Source organism: Actinia tenebrosa, unplaced genomic scaffold (assembly GCF_029948245.1).
Source record: "Actinia tenebrosa isolate PJP-AT-01 unplaced genomic scaffold, QUT_ActTen_1.0 PGA_scaffold9__36_contigs__length_13948895, whole genome shotgun sequence".
Taxonomy (NCBI): domain Eukaryota; kingdom Metazoa; phylum Cnidaria; class Anthozoa; order Actiniaria; family Actiniidae; genus Actinia; species Actinia tenebrosa.
The window spans coordinates 6,591,210-6,615,536 of NW_028292586.1; the positions used below are offsets into that span (position 1 = coordinate 6,591,210).

At 37.4% G+C, this 24,327-nt stretch overlaps 4 protein-coding genes across 8 annotated transcripts in view; 2 read left to right on the forward strand and 2 right to left on the reverse strand.

Moving 5' to 3' along the window:
- Positions 1–553: 553 nt before the first annotated feature.
- LOC116296188 (uncharacterized) lies at positions 554–12,568 on the reverse strand. Of its 2 annotated transcripts, none has more exons than XM_031704173.2 (2): positions 12,271–12,568; positions 554–2,306 (listed from the first exon to the last, which is right to left on the reverse strand). In XM_031704173.2, exons 1-2 carry the CDS (start codon positions 12,394–12,396, stop codon positions 1,701–1,703), a joined length of 732 nt encoding a protein of 243 aa, XP_031560033.1. In that variant the 5' UTR covers positions 12,397–12,568; the 3' UTR covers positions 554–1,700. The 2 variants fall into 2 exon arrangements, with proteins under 2 accessions (XP_031560033.1, XP_031560034.1); XM_031704174.2 differs by lacking the exon at positions 12,271–12,568 and adding an exon at positions 4,291–4,342.
- On the forward strand, positions 6,064–9,484 carry LOC148904622 (uncharacterized). The gene is made up of 3 exons (XM_089025181.1): positions 6,064–6,378; positions 6,941–7,999; positions 8,171–9,484. Exons 1-3 carry the CDS (start codon positions 6,160–6,162, stop codon positions 9,482–9,484), a joined length of 2,592 nt encoding a protein of 863 aa, XP_088881307.1. The 5' UTR covers positions 6,064–6,159.
- Positions 12,569–13,365: 797 nt separating the features above from the next.
- On the forward strand, positions 13,366–23,957 carry LOC116296186 (HMG domain-containing protein 3). 4 transcript variants are annotated; one of them, XM_031704170.2, is made up of 9 exons: positions 13,366–13,469; positions 13,746–13,882; positions 14,387–15,587; positions 16,638–16,806; positions 17,279–17,435; positions 17,813–18,184; positions 19,451–19,576; positions 20,834–21,049; positions 21,674–23,957. In XM_031704170.2, exons 2-9 carry the CDS (start codon positions 13,820–13,822, stop codon positions 22,157–22,159), a joined length of 2,790 nt encoding a protein of 929 aa, XP_031560030.2. In that variant the 5' UTR covers positions 13,366–13,469; positions 13,746–13,819; the 3' UTR covers positions 22,160–23,957. The 4 variants fall into 4 exon arrangements, with proteins under 4 accessions (XP_031560030.2, XP_031560029.2, XP_031560031.2 ...); XM_031704169.2 differs by having other exon boundaries at positions 13,375–13,469; positions 13,756–13,882; XM_031704168.2 differs by lacking the exon at positions 13,366–13,469 and having other exon boundaries at positions 13,686–13,882.
- The window catches only part of LOC116296184 (endonuclease domain-containing 1 protein), a 3,847-nt gene continuing 3,313 nt past the window's right edge, over positions 23,794–24,327 (reverse strand). Inside the window, exon 3 of the mRNA XM_089025049.1 lies at positions 23,794–24,327. This exon is cut by the window's right edge and continues 391 nt beyond it. Coding sequence (XP_088881175.1) covers positions 24,093–24,327 — 235 coding nt within the window. The 3' untranslated portion in view covers positions 23,794–24,092.

Below are 24,327 nucleotides of genomic sequence, written 5' to 3' on the forward strand. Positions count from 1 at the left end.
TTGTCCGCTGTGAGGAAAAACAAATGAGTAATTTATTTTTAATTAAATTTTTTTAAATCATTAAATTCAATTTTATGTTTTTTTTTTAGCCGTAGTTTTTGAAATTCCAAGTTTCTGATAGAGATGGAAAGCGGTTATTTTTTTGTCGAGCTGCATTGCGAATTATGAAACTATCAAGGCTTGGAGCGAAATCTCATATATGGTTGGGGCGGGGGAAACCCTTTCTTTTTCACTACCTCTACTGGTAATGTTAACTTTATACCGCCGTCTCAGGTTTCTGGATGGTTAGGTTTCACATTAGGTTCCAAACCGAAAGCCAGGCTGATAAACGAAATAAGGTATGGTTGGTAACGAAATCATAGTTCATATAAAGTGCTACTACGACGAAAATCGCTCAAACTTGGATTCAGCTGAAACTTCCTAAGAATACTCTTTAAAGGTCCAATAATCACTGTATAAAGTGTTTTCTCGATATTCAGGACGAAAGTATGATATTTTTACGATTATTTTTTGGAGTCTGTGACGTCATACACTCAACATCGAACATGAATAGTTGAGGATACAAGATTCATTTTTCTTATCATAGATCAAAATTTATCATAGGACAAATGAGCATGACTGTCTATCAACTGTTTACATGATGCGGCTTCATATGTACTACTTATAATACAAAATGCTTCGCGAATTGCTTTCTCATTCAAATCTGCATGAGTGTATTTCCTCATGAGAATAGTAAAACACTTGGTAATAATTATACAGAACCAAGAGAGCTCTATCCTACTGAACAAAACAAAGTGTGCAAGGGACTCTGGTAGTCGTAGTAATGATATAATAATGCAAATGCCCTACGGATGTTGAGCTCATGCTGACTTCAATGTCCTGCTGATCAGGAAGAACCCGGGCTCGTGGTACGAGACCACAAAAAGAGTAAGTTCAGATCGCGAAGAACGTCATATTGGGAATAAGTGATCAAAAAGTCAAATGTCACTGCAGACCGTTCACAGGAGTAACTGTAACTCACAATGGCACTGTTCGTGAAGCAAGTGCAGTCAAATCTTTGTACTGTTGCCTTTAAGAAAGCTAAGTCTATTGATATTTCGAGATCATCAGTAGAAACTCTTACTTTTGACGACTAGTTGCGAAACATTGCACTTGATCTGCATTACCATGGTATATAAGATGAATTCTGTTGGCAACACATGACCACAGTAGTTCGGCAGCAAAGTTTGTTATTATACCGTTTGTTTGGTTTCTTTTTTCACCTCTTTGATGTTTTTTTTATTTTTTTATTTTTTATTATTTTGCAGCCGAATTTACTATACCCCGTTGGAAACTACCATGCACTATGTGGTGGATCTAGGTGATGAGCTATAGCCGTTCACAGGATCAGGCAGTCCATATAGTAGATATTCGATTGCATGGATATACCAGTGCCTTTGCCGGTACGAAGGAAGGATAGCGCTATATCGGTGACGGATAAGTCTTATCCAGTGGATAAATGTATTAGATAATAGCATCGACTTATCCACTGGATAAGAATTTTACCGTTGGATAGCCCGCGCTATCAACCCTTCGTACTACCGTGCATGATACGCCCTGATGTTTGGTTTGGAATGCCGGATCCAAGAAATGACTTCTCGGAATTCGAATCAAGTATCATTCAGCGCTTCCACCACTGCTGTATACTGGTAATTGGTTATTCATGAATGCGATTCACTCTGAATTCCGAATTCTTCCGAATCAACCGATGACACAGTTATAGAAACTGGTTTGTTCGACGGCGCTGGTTGTACTTCCTTTGTCTCCTGTTTGGTTTTCGCAGATTCAAATTTTTTACAGTCCTCAATGTCAGACAAAACTTGAGTTAGAATTCTGATATGTTGATCGTTACACTGTTGAAAACACATAAGCCTTTGCATCGCCTCGGGAGTCAACTCCAAACTTTCTCTTTCCCCTTGAATTAAAGAATCCTTTTTAGACTTCTTTTGCCCGTCAGAAACATCCTTCAATGCCTTTCGCTTCGGTAGAATCTGTTCAATATTTTTACGCTCCTCTTCAAGAAAATCGTCAAGTTTTTCATGGATTGTTATGAACTCTCCGATGAGCTTATTTACTTTGTCGTTATTTTCAAATTTGTTGGAAACCCCGCGCTGAAACATAAGTCTCCACTGGATGACTTCGTTATGAAGCTGGACGTAGAAATGTTCTTTTTTTCCTTGTAGCTCTCTGAATGTCTTGACAAACTGATGAGCATTGGGGTCTGTCGGACAGTTTGCAATTCGACACTGATTCATTTTCAAATAGGCCTGTGAATAAAAATAAATAGCATATGAATTTGGACTACACAGATCTAATTTTTGGACTGGGAGTTCACATTCATAAGCCGGATAGAGGGCGGATTGAGTTAGCCGTGCCCTGACTTAGATCAGCCCAGAGGTTCATTCAGGGTTGGATCTGTAAATCAGCCATGCCCTGACTTCAGTAGATCAGTCCAGAGGTTGTTTCAGGGTTCGATCTGTAAGTCAGCCATGCCCTGACTTCAGTAGATCAGTCCAGAGGTTGTTTCAGGGTTCGATCTGTAAGTCAGCCATGCCCTGACTTCAGTAGATCTAGAATAGCCCAGAGGTTGTTTTTGAGGGTTCGATCTGTAAGATAGCCATGCCCTAACTTATAGATCAGCCAGATGTCACTTGTTTAAGCATATAGTTTTCAGTTCAATCCTGTTGAGCTGCGCCACTGCAGTACTTGCGGTGGTGATTAGCGATGACGAGTTTTTTTAAAGGGTTTGATCTGTTAGCCGTGCCCTGACCTTGATCAGTCCAGAGGTGGTTTTGAGGTTCCATTAGAAATAGATTTGGTTTGTGTTCGATTTTTGATTAGATCGTGATATCGTGCGAGAGTATTAACAATTAAACACAGTTCATGAGATGCGCATGCCCAAGTGGAGTAGCATGTAAATTTGTTGCGGTCTCAGTTCAAGGAGTATTTGTTTGGGTGAACTTCGATTTCCCTCCCTCATCAAACCTAACAAGCTATAACTTGCATTTCGATCAGTACGTTAGCTGAGCCCTGAATATTCTAATAGATTAGCAAGACCAAGGTTTACTGATCAGAATTCGATACAACTGATATTGCGTGACAACGCCAGGTCCAGGTGCATCGGCTATAAGTTTAACTCCGACTAATCACGTGCACAACGCTATGATATATAATTTATCAGTTTCAAATACAATTTTTCTACTTGCTGTACGGTAAACATTATAAATTGTTCCGCTATAAACTAGTCACTAAGACAAAAATGACGAGATGCAAACCTCAGGCAAAATGAAAACCGTTTAGAAATATCTTTTCTTTCATAGTTTCAAATGGCAAGAAGATATCAGAAACCGAAAAACATGAATTGAAAATACGTTTAGTTGGGAATTGTCATTTCAAACAAAAAAGAAAAAAGAAAAAAGAAAAAAAAAAAAAAAAAAAAAAAGAAGAAGAAGAAGAAGAAGAAGAAGACAGCTTGTATATATGTATAGTAAAATATAAATGAATAAAAATGATGAGAATACACATAGATTTATGTATATTTATGATATGAAATACCTAAATCGAGAGTTTTAATACTGAGCAAATCTGAACAATAATAATTTTAATACTGAACAAATCTGAAAACCATGGAAATTTATTTTTAGCAGAAAATTATTGGCATTAAAAAAATAGCCAGCTTGTGTATGTGTAAAATATAATTAAATAAAAGTGATTTCAGAATGCATATGGCTTTATGTATATTTATGAACTACCAAAATAAATCCTTTTATTTTTTAAGATCCTTATCTGGAGTAGCCATTCTGACATCTTAAAACCCACATACATGATATCAATTATGACTTTCCAGACTGAATTGTGAAGACACTTCTTAAATCCAATTCTCTCGTCGAGACATAATGAACTCGTACTGGATATTTTAATATCCATTTAAAAGACTTTAGCTTAATGAGGAGGCTTTGTACAGAGGAAAGTTCTGCTAAACAAAAAAAGAAAGAAAGACGAATTGAAATATAAGTACAACTTTTTGGGCAGAGCAAAAATTATAAAAACGCTTTTGCGTACTGTAAATATTCCAGACTTAGTGGCCCCTGAGTATCGATTGTGGTACTGGTCGTATATGAACTGAAGACGATTAGAGCACGCTGTATTTTGGTTTCTCTCACTGTATATGCGTTAATAAGGAAGTATAAGCATCACCTAGAGGATACAGTAATTAAAAGGCGACCATAATTTTTATAATTATAAATTTACCTGACATTCACTTCCGGCCCAAAACCAACAAGCTCCTTTCATTCCAAATTTATGTCCAATATAAAATTAAGAGAGGATGTCAGCAAAAATCGACCAAAATCAAATTTTGCCGGCAACAGCCAAAACATCGAATTCGTTCATATTTTGGTATTAGGAAGACCTTGATGCGATATAAACCGTGGTATACTTCATTTGCCAAAATATCGCTTTATTTCCGAGAAAAACGAGAAAAACAAATTCGTGCATAATTGACTCTCTGAGAGAGTCAAAATATACTCCAACTTTGGGGGCCTCGCGCGCCTTTGCAAAAATATCTACAGACTCAATCTTGGGAAATTATTTGGGATAGTGTTTTAACATTAAAAAGATGGAATTTCACGGTGTTCGAATAAATTCATAGTGGCGAAAAATATTTATTCACCAGGGTACTTTGACTTCGCGTCAAAAATGAGGAATTTTCAAAAAATGATTTATCCGTGTGCTAAATAAAATAAAACGTTGATATTAAGAAATTGAAAAGCTAAAATAATGTTCTAATCGTGGGTGAAGTCATTTTTGGGGGTTTTTGTTCTGCGATGAGAAATAAAGTCTAAAAGTTACAGAAATTTTGAAGAGCTCAGACGGTCGGCCAAATCAAAGCGATTGACAAATTTGCATAACTTTTTGGATTTTTAAATCTTAATTTGGCTAAGTATCATAAAAACATCATCAGCATGCAAGTTCAATGTAATATAATGACAAATACCGCAAGAATTTCGTTTTTACATTTGATTTTACCTAGAATTTAACAACAATTTATGCCCGGGAACTTCTGTTTACAATCATTTAGTGACTGAGCGGCAGGGCTGAAATGTGTAACGCGACAGATTTAGTTTTTGCAATTTAAAAATAAAGTCTTTTTCTTTTCAATTTCAGAGAAATAAAAGTATTTATTTGTTTGTTTGTCTCTTTAATTTTTCAAGAGAAATCGAAAAATGATTCAACCCCCGTTTCAATGACTTTTTTCGAGTGGGAAATTGATTACAATACAAAAACTAACTTCAGGGGAGACTTTGATAGATGACTGACACATGAAATTAAATTGCCGCAATTCTTTTGTATAATGCCGCAAACAACATCCATTCTTCAGTCATTAACGCTTTTATCCACGTTATGATTTGCTAACTTTATTTCCATGGAAGTTTGTTGCTCCTTTAAATCGATTATTGGTGGATTATGTGGTTATAGCAGAAAAGATAGGACGCAAGATGCTCTCGTTGTTCCCTTGCTTTCATGCACTAAGGATATAGCTCGACACAAGACTTTGTTTGGTTTCTCTGGATTTGAAAGTGAATTCGATTTGATTCTTGGTCGTGCAGGACAGTTCAGACGACCAAAAGAAATAAATGATTGGACGATATGTCCCCATCATCGCTCAATTCTTGGACTAGGGTGGACAAGGGGCTCTAGTACTAGATGTAGAGTTCCCGCATCGATCTCAAATCATGGCCAATCAAAATCGAAGTGGCCAAAGAGCGACAAGGGCATTGGAAAAGACGAGTCGGAATTGATATTCAAGAAAACAGGAACTTTTATTCCATCTGGAGCAGGCAACGTTTTTGCATGCTTATGATTTCTTCTCAAAACGCATGTTTCTATATCAGTCCCGTTAGCAGGGCCGTAACTAAGGGGGGGAGGGTGCAGGGTGCACGTGCACCCCCCCCCCCCCCCCAAATAAAAGGTTAAGGTCCGCTCATCCATCTCCTTTTTTTTTTTTTTTTTTTTTTTTGTGGTTCTGCTTTCTTCTGGTTACCTTTTTATTATTATTTTATTTTTATTATTTATTTTTGTTCTGCTTTCTTAAAAGAAACGATCAATGGTCCGATTTTCATGCACCCTCCCTGTAAAAGTTCTGGTTACGGCCCTGGAAGTAGTATTTTAAGTCGTAGTGTGCATTGTTTGGCAGGTATCTGCGTGAGTTGCAGGAAAAAAATAAGAGAGATGGTCAGTAATATTGACACACAGAAATCTAGAAGTTCGTTTGTAGATGAGGAATGCATTGACGCGGAAACAGAGACACTCGAAAAACTAAAGCATTTGAGAATAGAGGTAGGTCTGCCAATCTAAGCCTTTATTTAAAAAGGTGCTAAAATAATCCAATCCATCCTTCTCATTCCATCTATTGTATATCCAACCAACCAACCAACCATCCATCTATCCAATCTCATTCCATCCATTCTTCTATATCTTCTATATTCCTTTTATATTCCATCCATTCTTCTATATCCCATCTATTCCATTCCCTTCATCACATTCCAGTCTATCCATCCATTTCAGCCAATCCTCCATACATCCATCCCTCCATCCAACCGTCTATCTCAGACCCGCATCAAGGAACGCAGCAAGGCCCACAGCTTAGAAATATGGGAAGGGGAGAGGGGGGGAGGGGGGGGGGGGGGGGAAGGTGGGAGACAAAACAACTTTTTTTCCGGAAGACCATAATATACTCGCCTAATATACTCAACTTTGCCTTGTACCTTTTTTTTAAAAAATAGAAGAAGCTGAGTGGGGGGTGGACCTGAATTTATCACATTCCATGCACCCTTATTCCAATTTATTCATACACCCACTTAAAAAATATAAAGATTTATATTTCTTTTCCCGGTTTTAGGAAAAGAGGAGTAAAGAGCAAAACGAAGAAGAAGAAAAAGAAGAGGAGGTGTTCTTTAAACAGCCATTACCTTTAAGTCCAACAAATATTTCAATGTCTTCTACGTGGACGAATACGCCAGTGAGTCAATATCACGAAGAGGACATTTCTAGTGTAACTGTTGACGGTTCTTTTCTTTTCGATTTGTCACCAAGAGAAAAACTCAATGCTTATTTAGCATCAAGAGATGTTAGTCCTGTCCGCTTTGTGCTAGCAACCCCATGGGACGAGGCATCTGAACGCTCGAGACGTTATTACAAAAGAAAAGGAAAACAAGTGGTTGCTTCATGCTTAGAGGAAGTTGCTCCTGGGCAGTCCGACAAGATCTTTGATTCTTTAGCAAAATCCAATCTTAAACATGGCGATACTACTTTTGATTTTTCATTGATGGAAGCCCTTTGTGAATGTTACAATAATGCCAATCATTGGAGCACTAGAAGACAGATCCTCTCCCTTATGGCAGATAAAGTAAGCTTCAATGATTTAAAGAGATGGATACCCGACATATCGATGTACCGCCTTAAAATAGCACGGCATCATCGTTTACTTCATGGTCGAGGTTCTGTTCTCTCGCCCGTAAAGAATACGCGCATGTATATAAAACCCGAGAAACTAGAGCACTTTTTGACATTCATTACGAGCTCTCACATAGTTCAAGATTTACCTTTCGGAGAAAGAGTACTCAAGTTGTCGTCAGGCTGTGAGCTAAAAGTTCCAAATGTGGTTCGAACTCTCATACCGGAACAAATAATACGTCAATACCAAAGTTACTGCTCGGAAACAGGTTTTGACCCAGTAAGCCGTAGCACATTGCTCAGGATCCTCAGTGCCTGCTCTGCGTCCGTCCGCAAATCCCTTCAAGGGCTGGACTATTTTTCAGCAAATGGAGCCCAGTCCTTTGATGATCTAGAAGACGTGGTGGAGACACTTGGGGATAGTTATGGAAAGGGACTAACGTGGGCGAACATGACTAATGAAAAGCTAAAACAAGCGAAACGATACCTTAAAAGCGATTATAAGGTAAAACTGAATTTTAAAACTCAAGTATTAAAGCTAACACCACAACAAACACAAGAAAACTGACAAGACAAAAAACAAACAAACAAACAAACAAACAAAAAATGAAAAAAGAAAGACAAGAAGTTAATGCATTTTCCTCCTCCTGACGACTATCTTTTTATTTTATTTTAGGTGCATGTTTCAAAAAACTCGGTGGTTGCCGATCACTGCAGAGTGTTCGCTCTCAGTTCCCCTGACGACCCCTGCTTCGAAAAGTGTTGTGATCACGAACATAATCTAAAATGTGATAGATGCAGCATCTTCCCTAGTGCTCTTGAAGAAATACGTTCAGCCATTAAAGGCGTTGACTGCTCATTAGAAGAAAGAGAAGAGATGGAGTATACCATAGATCAATCCGCTCAAAATATCGATGCGTGGAAAGCTCATCTTCTTCGAACCATCAACCAGGATACCGCAAAACATGAAATATTGAAAAATATGGATGATCAATCAGTGGTTCTTGTATCTGATTGGGCCATGAAATTCGTACCGCGAAAGTTTCGCGAAAGCCAAAGAGATTGGTTTGGAAAGCGCGGGATTTCCTGGCACCTTACAGTTGCTGTAACGAAACCAAAGGATAATGACATAAACATGTTGACTTTTGTTCATGTTTTTGAAAGCTGTACTCAGGATAGTCCCACAGTCTTGGCTATTTTCGATGATGTCCTCCAGCAACTCAAGAGTATTTTATCAAGTGTAAAGTTTGTCTACATGAAACAAGATAACGCTGGATGCTATCATTCGGCACCAACTATGCTTGCTATAAAGCACATTGCTACGAAACACGGAATCTGCCTTTCTCGGATCGACTTTTCGGATCCACAAGGAGGGAAAGGCGCATGTGATCGAAAGGCCGCGAACATCAAAAATCACATGAAAAGATATTTGGACTCAGGCCATGATATCGAAACAGCCAAACAAATGAAACAAGCAATTGAGTCATCTGGAGGCATACCGGGCGTAACAGTGACTTTGTGTGGCCCACAATCTACATCAGGCTTCAAATCTGTCAAATTTGATGGAATTAGCTATATTAACAATATCCAATACAGCGAAGAGGGAATGAAAATGTGGAGAGCCTATGAGATTGGTCCTGGGAAATCCATCAATTGGAATGACCTAAGTCTCCCAACCGGCATACCCAAACTAAACAAAACGTCGGATGATAATAGCAACAAAATCTTATTTGTTCCTGTAAAACCCCGAAAAGGCCCAAAAAGTTCAAAATTAGAGAGCAAAGATGATGCCAGTGACGATGATGATGAAGGTAATAGCATTGATGATTGTTATGATAATGATGATGACAATGATGATGGCGATGCTGGTGGTAATGCTGATTGTGGCAAAGGCGACGCTGAGGATCTACAGGCAGATGCTGATAAAAAGCTGTTCTGTTGTCCAGAGGAGGGCTGTACAAAGTCGTTTCAGCGGGTATTCTTCACTTGAAAAACATCTGGACATTGGAAAACACAAGTATTCCCTTGAACTTCAGACATTTTATGACAAATCAATGATAGGTTACGCCTCAAAACTCGAAAAGGGGATGAGTGAAGTTCCAACATTCCCTCAGCCAGACACGCTTGAATCAGAAAATAGTATGGCAGATTCAGTACTTCCGATGGGTTGGGCCTTGAAGTCTACAGGAAAGAGGAAAAGGTTTACTGAAACCCAAAAAAACTATCTCATGGAAGTCTTTAAAAATGGTGAATTAACTGGGCAAAAAGCAGATCCACGAACTGTATCTAAGTCAATGAGAAAAGCCAAAAATGCTGATGGCTCTTGCATGTTCCGGAAAGAGGATTTTCTATCTTCTCAGCAAATTTCAAATTTTTTTTCTCGCTTAGCAAAAGCAAAAAATCTAGACTCTTATGAAAAAGATGTAATGGGAGGAAATGTTGGAGAAATTGTGAACAGAGATGTGCAAGAACTGACGGATGAAGTGATGAATGCAATTACTCTTCAACACCCAATAATGTATCACACTTACGACATCTGCAAAATGTCTTCACAATCAAAACTTCCAAGATTCTCTATTGCCATGCTGAAAGATATTTGTGCTGCTTTCGAACTTGATATATCCAGTATTACAGTCAATCGCAAAATGCCGTACATCGATATTCTCAATGAACTTGTCAGGCAATGTAGTTGTGCAAGCAGTACATAAAACTATAGTCCAGCCTTGTAGCCGGTTTATTTCGAAAGCAGGTATAGTCCGCGCTTTAGAAGTCGAATCAATTATATGGTTACTTAATTGTCGTATACTTAACTATGATATGCCTGGTTGAATCAGATTTCTGTGATTGCTGTATTTATATATACAAATACAGCAATATGTAGAGACTTTAACTAAAATAATGATAAATCAAGTTTTTTCTAGTATACTCGATAAGAGTATTGCTTGAAAAAATATAGGCAGATGATAGTGACAAAATTGCTGCAAACGTCAATTTTTTCCGATTGATAAAACAACGGTTAAAGTCTGTTGTGAAGAATTATTCAACTCGGAACTTGTCTCAGATCTAGGACTGGGACTATGCGTTTAGGATTATGATCACAAGCCGGTTGAATCCGATTTAAACGGTTTGATTGCCTTCGATCTCTCATTCAGATTCTCACTCGAAAAAAGTCGATTTTCGATTTCTCTTGAAAAATTAAAGAGACAAACAAACAAATAAATACTTTTATTTCTCTGAAATTGAAAAGAAAAAGACTTTATTTTTAAATTGCAAAAACTAAATCTGTCGCGTTACACATTTCAGCCCTGCCGCTCAGTCACTAAATGATTGTAAACAGAAGTTCCCGGGCATAAATTGTTGTTAAATTCTAGGTAAAATCAAATGTAAAAACGAAATTCTTGCGGTATTTGTCATTATATTACATTGAACTTGTATGCTGATGATGTTTTTATGATACTTAGCCAAATTAAGATTTAAAAATCCAAAAAGTTATGCAAATTTGTCAATCGCTTTGATTTGGCCGACTGTCTGAGCTCTTCAAAATTTCTGTAACTTTTAGACTTTATTTCTCATCGCAGAACAAAAACCCCCAAAAATGACTTCACCCACGATTAGAACATTATTTTAGCTTTTCAATTTCTTAATATCAACGTTTTATTTTATTTAGCACACGGATAAATCATTTTTTGAAAATTCCTCATTTTTGACGCGAAGTCAAAGTACCCTGGTGAATAAATATTTTTCGCCACTATGAATTTATTCGAACACCGTGAAATTCCATCTTTTTAATGTTAAAACACTATCCCAAATAATTTCCCAAGATTGAGTCTGTAGATATTTTTGCAAAGGCGCGCGAGGCCCCCAAAGTTGGAGTATATTTTGACTCTCTCAGAGAGTCAATTATGCACGAATTTGTTTTTCTCGTTTTTCTCGGAAATAAAGCGATATTTTGGCAAATGAAGTATACCACGGTTTATATCGCATCAAGGTCTTCCTAATACCAAAATATGAGCGAATTCGATTTTTCGGCTGTTGCCGGCGTATGGTCGATTTTTGCTGACATCCTCTCTTAAGAATTTAACTTCAAAAATTCTTCATCAAAATCCTATCGGTATCCATGATGTTAATCAAGTAAACTTATAAACTTAGTACTGCTTCTGCATAAACCAGCACGATTCCAGCAACGTACACGAGGAAAATATTTGAGGGTCTGCTGCTTAACCTTAAATTTTCATGATTATCATGCAACTACTGTGAATTGGAAACCTTGTCATATGGCTGAAAAGGCAGGTAAAGCCGCTTGTGGCCGTATGGAAAACAGCGCTGAAGGTGTCACAGCTTGTAAAAAGGTCTGGACTTCAATAAGCAAAATTAATATTATTGTTATCGTTAAGAAGAATCCTAGAAACCTAAAGAACGAAAATGAATTAGAGAACTGGAAATTATAAAATGGGAAATAGTAGATTGTTTTCGTGCCTTTACTTTCGGGATTTTGTGGACAGCAGTGTTCCTAGTATATCAGCTAGTGACATGACTTATTCGACTTCCCGAATCTTGTAGTTTATGAATTATTTAGGCCTTGATGGCTTGGTATAATAATATTGAAGCTTACAAGTTCGACATCATCATCGCCTACAAAATCCAACTGGTAGAAAAAAACTGAATATTCTAAGATATTAAAAAATGAACTGAGCTAGAGGGATCTTTTTTCCAATACAGATTCAAGTTCCGTGACCTATCTATCACTGAGATCAAAATATATATACCAAACATTACCTCGCTTCTTCTATATTCGTCGGTTGTAGTTTCTTTTCCTTGGCTTGAAATCATCTCAATGAGCGTCGAATCTTCATCTTTGCCTTTCGTGTCGTTAGAATTCTGCGAGAGTATCGACCCCATCATAAGCTGCAGCCTGATCTCAAAAGGTTGTCATGCATCAAGTTTGGTGAAGCTAAGCTCCGTCGTATTGATCACTGTTATTTCGAGTTGTGTTAACGTCAGTTTACGTCACCTTCCCACGCTCTACTATTATTTCAGACATTGATATTTTTTTCGTCTTTTCTGTTTACTACTCCATTTATTCAGTAGTTAAGTAGCAACGATGGAATCATGGGAAAACTCTAGAAAATGATTAACACCTTTATATAGCATAAAAATCGAACAAAAAAAGATAAAAAAAACAGACAGAAAAGCAACTGGGGACAAAAACAAAAAGAAAAAAGAAAAAAAAAAACCAACAAAAACAATGAACAAAAACAAAAACAAAAACAAAACGAAACAAAGCGAAACAAAACAAAAAACAACAAACAAACAAGCAAAAAACAAACAAACAAACAAAAAAAAAACAAAAACAAAAAAAAAACAGGAATACGGAATATGGAGCCGATTCCTAGATTAAGATGTATAGAGCGTTTCACTCACGTGAGAAGGCAGCTTTAAACAATAGAAACTTTCTGCACAGTATTTGTATAAAAATAGAGTTCAATTCCCGGAAGATAGGAAAAGTATTGTTTTGGAACCCCATAAGGGCCGCTGTGACGTCACGTGAAAACCTCTATTTGCTTATTTCAGTTCTTGGGAAAAACTTCTCGGTCAAACCTTTGTTTTCCACCCGTCATGTATAATTTCAATTCTCAAACCTGTACAGGTGTTATTTTCAAATAATAACTATTTGTTATTCAGTCGATGAGAATTAGATCAAACGCCCCTACTCTCAATAACACGCAGGGAGCCCATCTTTATATTTTGTGAATATTTAGGGATCTCAAAAAAGAAAAAGCTTCTGTATTTAAATTGACAAAGCTCGGCTTGGGCTTCCTGGGGGTAGTTTAGACTCGTCGTGATACTTGTACCCAGACTCCTCTCTGACTTGGCAGCCATATTGGATTTATGTTTTTGAGCGGGAGATTTTGTCATTTCCTTTCCTCAAAAAAATATTTTGTTCTGTAAATATGTGCCTAAGAATTTGGAATTAGGTTGGTATATGTCATTGTGATATGATATACTTGTGTTCAACCTCATTTGGTCATGATATTTCATACTTCAAAGTAAAAAAAGAGCTTTGTTTTGATTTTGATGTTCAAACTTAAAAAAGCTAAGATCACTGCTATAAGCAGAAGAAACTAGAATTCACAAATAGATTTAAGCTTAAATATTTCAATGGTGTATTCGTCATAAACTATAGTTTTTTCAAGTGATGGTCTTAATAACTTTTATTTTTTCTTTTCTGAACGTTGTCCACTGATCTTTAGAAATTGTTAGAATTCTTCTATAGGCAAACGAGCTTAGTTTACAGCTCTGGCTTACAGCGAGCTTACAGCATTTAATGGAAAGATCTTCAGGTCTCTTTACTCAACAAGATGGAAGTGAGCAGTCTGTGGAAACTGTGGTAAGGTTTCAAAAGTTATATTTATAATTGATTATTTCCTTGGGGCACTCTCTTTCATGTAACTAATGTACCCACAGCCTATGGTCTGATAGCCCATTCGGCCTTTGACCAAGAGGGCGAGAAGTCTAATTGTTTTAGTACTGTTTAAATACTATTAGGTCAAATAAATGAATACAGACACTATTGAAATTAGGTTATAATTCTTTTTTAGTTGTTTTGGTCTATCAAAGCCACTACTTTTCTCTTCTAGTGGTGTATCACTAAATACATGTAGCTAGAATACTACTAGTAGATCAGTCAGTCAGAGCTCAGGATTTGTGATAGACCATGGGTGCTAATAAGTGGTATTCCACCATCACTTTCTATCGGACATTGTGGCCTATGTATCTTCAATGTTGTGGGATGAACTGGTCACACACTGCTTTCCCATGGCACATCATGGAATATACCACTTTTCACTTGTATTTTGTCTTCAATAATGACTTCTGATGTATTTTATGTCAGATACTTCCCCCAGCAACTAAGAGAGGCAAGGGAACATGTCCAGGACAGAACTGTGAATTTAGCTATGCCTGTCGCAAAAAACCTAGTACATGTCCTAAGTGTGGTTATTATCTTGGAGGAAATGCTACCGACACAGTCAAAGAGGACACTTCTATTTCATTTGCAACGAAGCTTAAAGTAGGAGCCTTGCCAGAGAATTATGATCTGTATTCTGTTAAGATTTCCAGACGTGGACGAGATTATCGGTGCTTTGTTCAAGTCAGTACAATAAATGATGAACATATATGCTACTATGAAAAATGCCGGGTGCAGAGAAGTGCAGCATTGATTTCTAATTCGAACTCATTTCAGTGCGAGCACGTCAAAACTGCTAAAGAATCTTCGATAGAGGCTGATGTACTACCTCTTTCACAAACTGCTCTTCCGTCTCTTCCTTTTCCAACTTCAATGAAAGAAGAACTTAGGGAATACATTGAAAAAGCTTCATTAAAGAAAACTCCTCCAATTCAGCAAGTTTCCTTAAATAATTATGTGCTGGTCTGCGCACGGACTCTTAGGAATCCACTGGGTTTGCTTCACTTACGGGTTGATGCGAAAAAGAATAAGTTCAGCTGTGGACAAGATGGTTCAAGAACTTCTACAAAACCATATCGATCCAAATGTGTACACTTTTGTTTATATGGCTGGGCTACCTTAAATATCCAGCAATCATCTATAGTTTCACTGATTCCAGGAGCACAGGTTGCCCATAATCAATTACAATATAGTAACCATGACAACGTCAGCAGTGATATCGTACAAACGGTAGCCACTCATCCAAATAAAGCTATACAACGGAATTCCACGGTTCAGTTGCTCAAGAAGGTTGTCAAAATTCCTGAAGATGCAACAGCGTTATCGCCGATATTTAAACTTATTGAAAGCAGAAATGCTGCAACTACGACATTGCTTGATATGATGCGCAGTGGGAAACGCATAGAGCTGCATTTTAATGAAGTTGCTTGGAAGACATATTTTGAACCAGAGGAACAGGAATGCCTTCTATGTTCATCAACCTTGTCTGACACTTTGAATGTACAAGGTTCTAATGGAGAAGGGTGGCTTGTAACAATGACTCATATCTTACCAATGACTTGTAAGGTTAAGAAATGCACCAATGGGAATTGTATGGCTATATATAGTTACCATGATGTCCAATCAGGTAAGTCCGCATTAACCGGTCATGACGCCCCCTTGTCATGACGCCCCCCTTGTCATGACGACCCCATGCATGACACCCCCAGCCATGTATACCATGACGCCCCCAGTCTACTACCATAATGCCACCAGTATAAACCATGACGCCACTATTCTCATCAACACTCATTTGATAAGAATTCTAACGATAATTATGGCGCTACGAACCCATGTAAATTGATCACTCTTGGAGTTGCTTCACGATCATTACAGTGTTATCTACAAGCTACACTACTTCTCCGTAGTTAAGCGATGTACTTCTTGAATGGTCATGGATGGGGGCGTCATGACAAGGGGGCGTCATGACCATAAACCGACCACACATTGTGAAAAATAATGGCCAGTCATCAGACAGTGTCCAGCAAGAATCTGAACTTGCCTGGTCAAATTCCTGTCTCAAAGTGCCGGTCATATTGATCAGTAACCTTGAGCCAGGGATGAAGTATGATGGAGCTAAAGCTAATTTGGCCAGTCATCATGACTGGTGACTGGCAGTTATTTTTAGCACAGATCAGTCCCATTGGTAGATCCAAGATCAATTAAAGAAGGATGGCTGTTACATTAGCTGTTCTGAGGTAGAGATGGCATTGCAGTGCATTGTGGGGCTGTTTTAGAGGATATATTTCCAAGATGGCTTCTATTTCATCCCATGAAACCACCCCAAAATGCACTATGCTGCCAACTTGTCCCAATTTTTTTCTGAACCTCAGAATGACTTATAATTTGATAGCTTCCTCTTTAGACTTTACCTTACTGTTTATTATTATTTCTAAGACTCTAAAGGAGGAAATCTAGCCACCCAATCTATTCCCTCCCTGGTCTGCTTGTACAGATGTAGGGCAGTTTATCGTTATTATATTAACAGGAAAATCAATTATGCAGAGTTTTTGGAATGAAGTTCAACTTTCTATAGCCAAACACAAATGTGGATTCCCCTACCCCATGTCATGAAAGGAGAAAACAATATTATCCTTAAGAAGAAATTTTTATGTTTTTTTGTAATGTCCCGTTTTAGGGTTGTTTAATATTGCCAACAAGATTTTGGTCAGTTTAGACATCCTGTTTCTCATAAGAGAACATGTAAAACAAGGAGTCCTGCCCTCACATGCAGTAGAAGCTATCATGAGTATGACTCTTGCTAAATCTCCTGCTGCAGCACAGAAGATCAATGGAGAGAAGCGCAGGTACTTTTAAATACTGTTTACAACATTAGTGCCTTGTTGTAAAGGACCTTAACCAGGGGGGAGCACAGGGTGCACCTGCATCCCCCCTCCATAAAAGCTTAAGGTCCACTCATTTATCTCCTTTTGCTTTAAAATTGCATGTAAATGTTACTTGATTAAATGAAGACCACTTTCCATCTGCATATTGTAGCATTTTTAAGAATCACTCACCCATTATCCCTCCTTTTTTTTTGCTTCTGTAACTCTGTAAATCATTGCCTGTGCACCTCCCCTGCACGATCCCTGGTTACACCCCTGTTGTATCAGATTTACGACACAAGCGAAAGGCTAGTGATTGTAAATCTGATACAATACGTATACGAATGTTGTACATTACTCCTTTCCAAATTTCACAACAAGCCACTGAAATGTCTGAGTTCACGAAACATCGAAAACCCCTGCAACATAATGGTTTGATATCTTATATTAATAGGTACATTGAGCAGCATCTGTTTAAGGGATACTGGGCCTATGAGTGTCTGACTGTTCGTAACTACGACGACTGCATCTGTGGGCTTTGTGGAGTGGCACCAAAACTTGAAGTTGGTGAATCAAGCTATCGTGAAACAATGTCTCTTTCAGGAGTCAAGGTTTGTTGATGTTCTATTCCACTCCAGGGTGAACTAGAGTGCACTCCTCCGTACCTTGCAAGATGCTCTATTGTATTTCAAAATGTTTTGAAATTTATTGAAAAAAAATTTTTTTTGATTTTTTTTTTTTCACTGTATATTCTTAGTAACAAAAAGAAGCAATTTCGTGGTATTTACGATATTGGATATGGGACAGCAAGAAAAAAAAACCTTTGAAATTTCCATCAGATGGTGCATATATTTGAAAACCACATTCAAATTGTTTTGAAGAGTAATGAATAACAGAATCTTACAAAAATGCGAGCTACTTTGTTAATTAGCCTCATACCTAGAGTGCGTAGTGTAGCATAAAGCATAACTGTTAATATGTGTTTTAGATCGACTGGCCTCAAGTGCAGTTCCCAACAGACATACCAGTCGACGTCCATGCCTTTTGGAACGAACTGGAAAACAAGAGTCTTGAGCAATCAGCATTTGCAAGCGTCGACCTCATCACTTCATATGAAGGCATCAAGATTGCAGCATTCATACCACCCTCTCAGTGCTCAGACACTGTAGTCAACACAGAGAGCCTCAAAACTTCATCCAAGACGGCTAACATAACTGGATTCCAGGGCAACACTTCCAAGTTAGCAGGTTTGGTTCAAAGTGGTGTCTTGATGCCTCAGAGTCTGTCGCAGTACTCACACAATGACTTGTATTCTCTGTGCCAGAGATGTGATATACCAGTCAATGAGACAGATTCAAAGGTAAGAAACTTGCCCAGATGTTCTTAGGGTTGTCACGCAATGCCTCACAGTTGTGCTGCGTGACCACCAATGGTTTGCATTACATCTAAGACCTTGGTCATACAAACAGTTTCAACACATTGGATACACCAAGGGTCAAAGTTAATTTTCTCTCTTGACTTTCCATTGGCCAAGAGGGTACCACGTGACAGTTATCAAATTTTACAGTTTCCCAACAACATTTGAATGAAGTGTTATATTAATGTGGTATATACTTATTTCAATAAAGTTAGTCACCAAAAACCTAGAAAGCTGTGATCGCTGAGAATCATGGGAAATGTTTTATATCCAACAAGTGAAGCTTTTGACACAAACTGCAGCAGCTGAGGGTGCTCAGAGGAAGTGAAACTGTAACTGGTAAAAGATCTCAAGTCCATCAACAGTTATCAAGCAGTTGAAACATGTAAAATGTATTTACCCATAATCCTTGTCGGTCTCAGCTTTGTAGCTTTTCAGGTGACTAACTTTATTGAAATAAGTGTATACAGGCAACTAAATCGCGCAAGTTGTCGCGTGACATTTTTGCTTTCGTTGAAGAGTTGCAATTGCATTGTTGCTTTAGTTGCAAATGTACGGTAATACGAGCAACATTTGCTCTGTAACTTACAACACAACAATGTCGTGCGACAAGTTGTGCGATTTCGTTGCTCGTATTACCGCACCTTAACGGGAAAACGATAAAAACGGAAGTTACTGGAAATGTAGCATTGGCAGCGGTTGGTTCAATGTAACCTTTCGAAATCCTGAAATTCTCCATTAATTACTGGTTCAATGGCGAAAGAAAAAAATCCAGTCACAGAACTAGCAATTGATAATAACTAGCGGTTACTAGATGGAACTGCTTTGGTTAGCTGGATACGACATGTCAAACGACAAGTAAAAACGAAGTGTGAAAATGTTGGTAACTATGACTGTGTTTCTAGTGCGACGAACTCTAGCTTATGAACGCCAGTATTGTTTCAAACGTTTTGCACAGTGCCTTGCATCCTCTACCGTGTGTCTGTTGTTTGACTACTTAGCCAATCTATAACAACAAGTCAATGTTTTTTGGTTATTGATGATTTTCACGGCGGCCATGTTGGAGGAACCTAACAAAAGAATTGTCAATGAATTCTTTTGTTATATCCTCCAACATGGCCGCCGTGTCTTTTGTTATTTAATTCTCTTGGCAATGGTTGAAAACCATCAATTGATTGCTTGTGTTTTGTTTCTTTGTTCTAATGATAGATTGTGCTAGAGAATCATTTAGAGCTGGGCTACAGCTATGTCATGTCTGGCCGAAGCACGTGTCATTCATTTACTAGTGCTTCCAATTATTCTGGTGGCAAAGTTTACAAAATGTGCCCTCACCAGGTTAGTTATTCATTTAGCATCAAGACGAGAAAATTAATCATTGCCAACTTTCAATGGAAAACTTAAATTATTTAAAAAAAATGCAAATATAGGGTTGTCGTATAGCAAAATTGCACGATGTTCATTTTGTTCATAAAAAGAACATGGTTCAAAATTTTTGATTCAAGCCTAAAATCTGGTTTAAAATTTAGATTCGTGGAGCTAAAGTGAAATTATGTATAATCGGATTGAAAAAGAAAAAATATATATATATTAGCAAAAAAAAAAAAAAAATTGGTGCAATCTTAACACCTGTTATACGCTTACTCATAGTGGATTTTGCTACGTTAATTTGAATATAGTATGCAAGGTTCGTGCAGGTCGTTGAACTTCTTGAAAAATGCTGGAATTGAAAATGTAATTTCAAGGGCACTTGAAAGTCCTTGAAAATAGAAAAAATGTAAAAATCCTTGAGAAGCCTTTTTTCAAGATGTAATTTATTATTCCTTGAAAAATCCTTGAAAACATGTCAATAAAGATTTTTAGATATGATGACCATAAAAATAATAGGCCCTTTGCAGCCTAGTAATCACGTGCTGATTAATTCACTGAGAGCAAATGAATGATCATTTTGATTCCCATGGATGAAATATACTGGCGAGCAAACAAACTTTCTACAACCTGTTTCGAGAGATCGTAATAAAACTGCATTTCGTAACACACTGGACACACATCGTTTCATTCAGTTCTTTACAATTAGCTAAAAAGAATCACCCATCTAAAAGAAAAGCAAAAATTTTGCTCTCCAGTATAAACACCAGGGCCTGGTTGTACGAAGCCTGCATAGCGCTATTCAGCGGATAAATCCTCATCCAGTGGATAAGTTGATGCTGTTTTCCAGTAAATTTATCTATCGGATTTATCTGTCGGATAGTGCCATCCAGGCTTCGTACAACCAGGCCCTGACCGTTAACTGTAAGGGACCTATTTACCAAGAAATATCGCATTCGCGGGCTTCCTGCGTTTTTGTAAATGTGCAAGTGTTTTCCATGCCATATTAAATTAAATCTTCGAGCATGATATATTCCTCGAAAATTATTATTTTATTCTATGAATACTTTTTGAAAACTCCTTGCATATTTTCATGGAATCTTCCACGAACCCGGAATATGGTCCTGACAAGCCTTTCATATGAAACATTCTGACATCTTCCTCGACCAAAAGAAATTTCTTCTTTAATCCTGTATAGTGTTACAAAGACTTCTTGAATGATTTCAGGTGTTAACAGCTTCTAAATATACAGTACGGCCCGAGAGTGCACGAGACCACGTCGATCTCCTCAAGTCCTGTAAGTACTGGCCTCCAGTCTACCTGACGGATATTGCGTGCAGTGTGGCCCAACATGCTGAATGCCGATTCCCCGCCCTAACTAGACATGTATGGGGAAACAAACAAGGATGTTTTGAAACTCCTTCGCTATACGACGATCCCCAGGTACTGAGGTCTGATTTTGATTAATAAATTTATAGTACACTCAACAAATTACTCGATTCTGATTGGACAAGAGGAGTACAATTAAATCCCAAATTGTACTCTGTAGAGTCCCAATTAATTTCCTCAATTTTGTTGAGTGTATTATAAACAAAAAATCGCACAATTCGGAATTTATAGATACTCGTGATGTTTTGAAAGTTCTCAAATTGGACTCGCCTAAAAGGTCGTTCAATTTTGAAAAATTTCAAAACATCCCTTGTACCTATGGATTCCGAATTGTACTCGAGATCGTGCGATTTCCTATTAATATAATATTTATAATATATAATAATATATATTATATAATATATAATAATATATATCATATAATATATATTATATATTTATAATTTATAATATTTATAATATTTATATAATGATTTTTGCAATCTACACTGTAGTTATTTATTTCGAAGTCATTACTCTTCTCCATTTTCGTTTTCTTTTTTCCGTTTCAGTTCTTCTTTTTCTCGCTCTTCTCCTTCCCCACCCGGCTCTGCATTTTATTTCATTTTATCATTTTTCATTCTGCATTTTATTTCATTAACATTTTTTAATTATCATTTTGTCGTTTCTTCATTTCAGCCCACTTCTTGTCCCGAGCTTCAAATGCCAGAGCTACAAAGCACACCTACCATACTACTTGACTCCGAAGATCCTCTTATCCACCCGACCACAGCAAGTAAAGAACGACGCATCCTAACAGCCCGCTATCATGAGAAGGGAAACACGCATCAGCTCAAGAGCTGCGAGTACCACAGCATTGAGCTCTGTCCTGAACTAGTCCCCTACAAGAACTGTCTGGTCCAGTCACGCCATGGGAACAGGGCCAAGGACGCGAAAAGAAAGACTATAGCGAGCTTGAATTTTCATCATTACTTTTTGTATGGCAGACTGATGGATTATTTTTCGAACTTAGCCATCGTGAAGCAACAGCTTGAGTTGATCTCCAAGCAATGTCATGAAGGACAAACCATAGTCAGGGATAAATATCAACGATTTGTCATTGTGTGTTCCAAGTGTTTTTATGGGGGACACTTGGCTAAGGACTGTCCATATAACACTCAGTGAAGAAGGAAGGAAGGAAGGTTATTTGTTAACTGTCATTGTGTGTTGCAAGTGTTTTTATGGGGGACACTTGACTAAGGACTGTCCTTATAACACTCAGTGAAGAAGGAAGGAAGGATGGTTATCTGTTAACTGTCATTGTTCCAAGTGTTTTTATGGGGAACACTTGGCTAAGAACTGTCCATATAACACTCAGTGAAGAAGGAAGGAGTGTTATTTCTTAACTGTAATCATTGATTGTTAATAACATCCATGGATGATTTTTAAAAAAAAACATACAAAAGCGTTTTTATAGGGTTAAAATACTAGCATGTAATGAAAATGTAATATTTTTACGGCCACTTTTCGAATGACATAACTGATTGAAACGACGAGGAAATGTCGTAGTGTAGACTATGACATACCGCATTATAGCTGTATGTACACATTGTGATTGGATACGTTTAAACTGCTTATAAGCCTTTACACAATATTTTCAGAATTGATTCTTTAAATAGTGAATAGTTGATTGTGAAAATAATTCGTCATTTGAATGTCGGGTCTTTGAGATACGAAGGTTTATATTTCCAATATGTTAATGACTATGACGTAACATAAGGGATTTGAGTTATTTTGTGGCAATTTTTAATATTGAACGCTGGACGTTTTTTGAAAATAAATTTGTGAGAACCTTTACGTGAGTCACGAGTAAAAGGGGGATGCTTTTAAAATACTGTATTCCAGAACAAGTGCAGTGCTGTATATTAAATGATCCCTTATGTTACGTCATAGTCATTAACATATTGGGAATATAAACCTTCGTATCTCAAAGACCCGACATTCAAATGACGAAATATTTTCACAATTAACTATCCACTATCTAAAGAATCAATTCTGAAAATATTGTGTAAAGGCTTATGAGCACTTTAAGAGAAGCATTACAGTTCAACGCAAAGTTTATAATTCAATTTCCATTTTCCAATCAATGAGCATGGAGTATTGAAATCAAGCATCACCTTCCAAAACATGATCACATCGTTTATTGCAATACCCGTGAAAACGCTTTTGTGTTTCCATGTGAACATGAGACTGGTCAGTCAATAACAATAGTTATTCAAATTGGTCATATGTCGATTCGGTGTCGAGAAATAGCGAAAAAAAATCCATATCCCATTAATTAATGATTGTTAGCCGAAGGCAAAGTGAATATCGGGGAATATTTACCGAGACGCCAGTCCCTTTTAATATTTTTAACACAAGTGAAACTGATAAATAACGGAAAAAGAGTTTTGTTACGTTTTTTCAAATGTTATTTTTCTCTGCAAGCGGCACAAATCGACAAACGAGCGTGCGCTTGTAGCTATATTCTCCTGCAGGAAAATAGCTTATTGTTCATTCGAATCATGCAAATGTTTGTTGAACCACGCTACAGAATATAACATTGACCTTCATGATTGTCCAAACGCATTATAGATTGTCAATGGTTATGCTAATAGCACTAATGAATTTTCACTTTTGGGTAAATGATTGTCCATAAATGCTATTGTTTGTCATTTGGTGTTATTGAAGTTGAATTTCGCGCACAAGAAAATACAATCCGCGCATATGAATGTACAAACGCGCTATTGATTGTCCATTGATGCCCATGAATGTACACGCATATTCAATTGTCTTTATTGAAAGTTGATCCGCGCTAATGATGTTACTTGTGGTGTTGATGAAAGTACATTACACGTTATTGATACAACTATGGGCACAAATGAATGTACATTTTCTGTTAATGAACAGCAAAAGGTGTAATAAATTATTATTCGCTCTTTCATTTTTTGTGATTTAATAGTGTTTATTCATTTGCTTACTAGCTTATTTTATATTTCAACAAGATGTAAAAATAATTAATTGGGTTGTCGTAAGATTATATCTGATTCAGGAACAGTTCGCTGGGTAGAACAGTTGATTATGGCAATTGTTTGGACTTTGTCCACTGACCGCCGTGCATTGCTAAGTCATTATACCGATACTGGTTGGAATCCGCTGAACACCTGTCACTGCCTGGAAACAATTCGATCGCTCCTCTGCCAGTACCTACGGCCAGAATGTTTTGCAGCGTTTCCACAGTTACTTGGTTCAAGGTAGGATTAAGTTGAACGTTGTTTCCAATCGCTGCAAATCCCCCAGCGATGCCGCCATTT